Here is a 2,036-nt window from a genome sequence, read left to right on the forward strand (position 1 = left end):
AGAAGGGAGACTAGAGGAGGACAAAGTAAGGTGCCGCTCTCGCTCAGAAATGGTGGGAGGCGCATCTATTGCAGAAATGCAGCGGACTTGCTATGGAACTTCCCATTAAGGTGCTGAGACGCGTGGCAAAATTGTCTCAGAGTAAGCAGCTGGACAGACAGACACAGTGTGGAAGGAGGTTGGGGGGTGGAAGTCTTGTAGAGAATAGTGTGCTTGTTCCTATTACCACAGAAATTTTAAAAGCCCATTTTCTCTGCTCTAGACCTATAACTTCTTTATGTTCAGTTAATCTATACTGAAATACCAAGACCATTCCAAGTCGTTGGATTTCTTTTTTTGTTTGTTTGTGGGGGTTTTTTTGTTGTTCATTCTTACCTGAGGATGTTTTCTCCATTGATTTTCAGAGAGAGTAGAAGGGAGGGGAAGAGACACAGAGAGAGAAACATCAATGTGAGAGAGCCACATCGATTGGTTGCCTCCCACATGCGCGCTGACTGGTGCCGGGGATCAAGCCTGCAACCCTTCAGGGGATCAAGTATGTGCCCTTGAACAGAATCAAACCCAAGACCCTTCAGTCCACAGGCCGACACTCTATCCACTAAGCCAAAGCAGTCAGGCCAAGTCATTGGATTTCTATAGGGCTTTACCGTCCACAAACTTTTTCCACATATTAGATTGTCTCATTTATCCCTATTCAACCCTTGAATTTGGCAAAAATGGAAATATAGAATTAGAATGGGTAAAATACAAGGTTATACAGTTCAGTAAGTTGTGGAGTCAGATTCTAAATTCCATTTTTTAGGTATGGTACCACATGTGTTTAATATCTGTGTAAGGTAAGACGTGCACTACCATGAAAACATCATATTCCCAGTAGTAATAATAAAGATCATTTATTAGGTACCTACTATATGCAATGGGCTTTTTCAACTGGCTCCTAATGATTTCAATAACCATCCCAGGTTGGTAATATTCTCACTTTAAGATAATGTATAACCCTGGCCAGTGTGGCTCAGTTGGTTGAATGTCAGCCCCATGCATCTAAAGGTTACCATTTGGCTCCTTGGCCAGGGCATATACTCAGCTTTCAGGTTCAATTCCTGGTCAGGTGTATGCAGGAAGCAACCGATCAATATTTCTCTCTCTCTCTCTCTCTCTTTCTCTCCCTCTCTCTCCCCCTTTTCTTCCTTTCTCTCTCTCAAATCAACAAAAACATTTTTTTAAAAAAGATCAATAAAAACATTTTTTAAAAATCTATTTCCTAAATGTTAAGAAATAGATTAGGAGTACTCCCTCTCACTCTACTCTGTCTTAAGTTAAAGAAGGCTTGCTTTGGCTAAGTAGCTCAATTGGTTATAGCAATGGTCGGCAAACTGCGGCTTGCGAGCCACATGCGGCTCTTTGGCCCCTTGAGTGTGGCTCTTCCACAAAATACCGACTTCTGCGCATGGGCCGCGAAGTTTCAATCGCACTGTACGTGCATGCCCACATGTGGTATTTTGTGGAAGAGCCACACTCAAGGGGACAAAGAGCCGCATGTAGCTCGCGAGCTGCAGTTTGCCGACCACTGGGTTAGAGCATTGTCCCTATATGTCAAGGTTTCAGGTTTGATAAGAAGTCAGGGCACATACAAGAAGCAACCAATGAATGCATCAGTAGGTGGGGCAATAGATCAATGTTTCTCTCTCTCCTTCTCTCTCTCTCTCTCTCTTTCTCATTCTCTTTTTCTCTCAAATCATTTTTTTATAAAAAATTTTAAAGAAGTCTCAAATAACTAGGTTGAATCTAATCATCAGCTGCTCTATTCCATTTAAGGAGCGCCATGAAGCTGTTGTACGACGTACGATGGAAAGGAGCCAGAAACCAAAACAGAGGCATAGCCGATGGTCATGGGGAGGCCCTCTCCATGCCAGCCACAGCGTTCACAGTACAGGTAAACAGGCGGTGACCACTTTCACAGTCCCTTTTTTGTTTTTCCTGAGCAGTAAAAGTGCAGTTGCTTCTTTTTCCTAAGTCTGTGTTTGCAAAACAAAAAT

General features: G+C 42.8%; 1 protein-coding gene across 3 annotated transcripts in view; it reads left to right on the plus strand.

Annotated features, from left to right (window-relative positions):
- MAP7 (microtubule associated protein 7) overlaps positions 1 to 2,036 on the plus strand; it is a 124,989-nt gene that overhangs the window by 84,414 nt on the left and 38,539 nt on the right. For 2 of the 3 annotated variants that reach the window (XM_015572073.1, XM_015572074.1), the window contains exons 1-2: positions 8 to 25; positions 1,816 to 1,933. The exons of the other annotated variant lie outside the window; for it this stretch is intronic. In XM_015572073.1, the coding sequence (XP_015427559.1) occupies positions 1,846 to 1,933 (88 nt within the window). In that variant the 5' untranslated portion in view covers positions 8 to 25; positions 1,816 to 1,845. Of the gene's footprint in view, positions 1 to 7; positions 26 to 1,815; positions 1,934 to 2,036 lie in introns of those variants that run through there. 3 annotated transcript variants of the gene reach the window in all.

The sequence above is a fragment of the Myotis davidii genome, unplaced genomic scaffold, assembly GCF_000327345.1.
Source record: "Myotis davidii unplaced genomic scaffold, ASM32734v1 scaffold266, whole genome shotgun sequence".
Lineage (NCBI taxonomy): Eukaryota > Metazoa > Chordata > Mammalia > Chiroptera > Vespertilionidae > Myotis > Myotis davidii.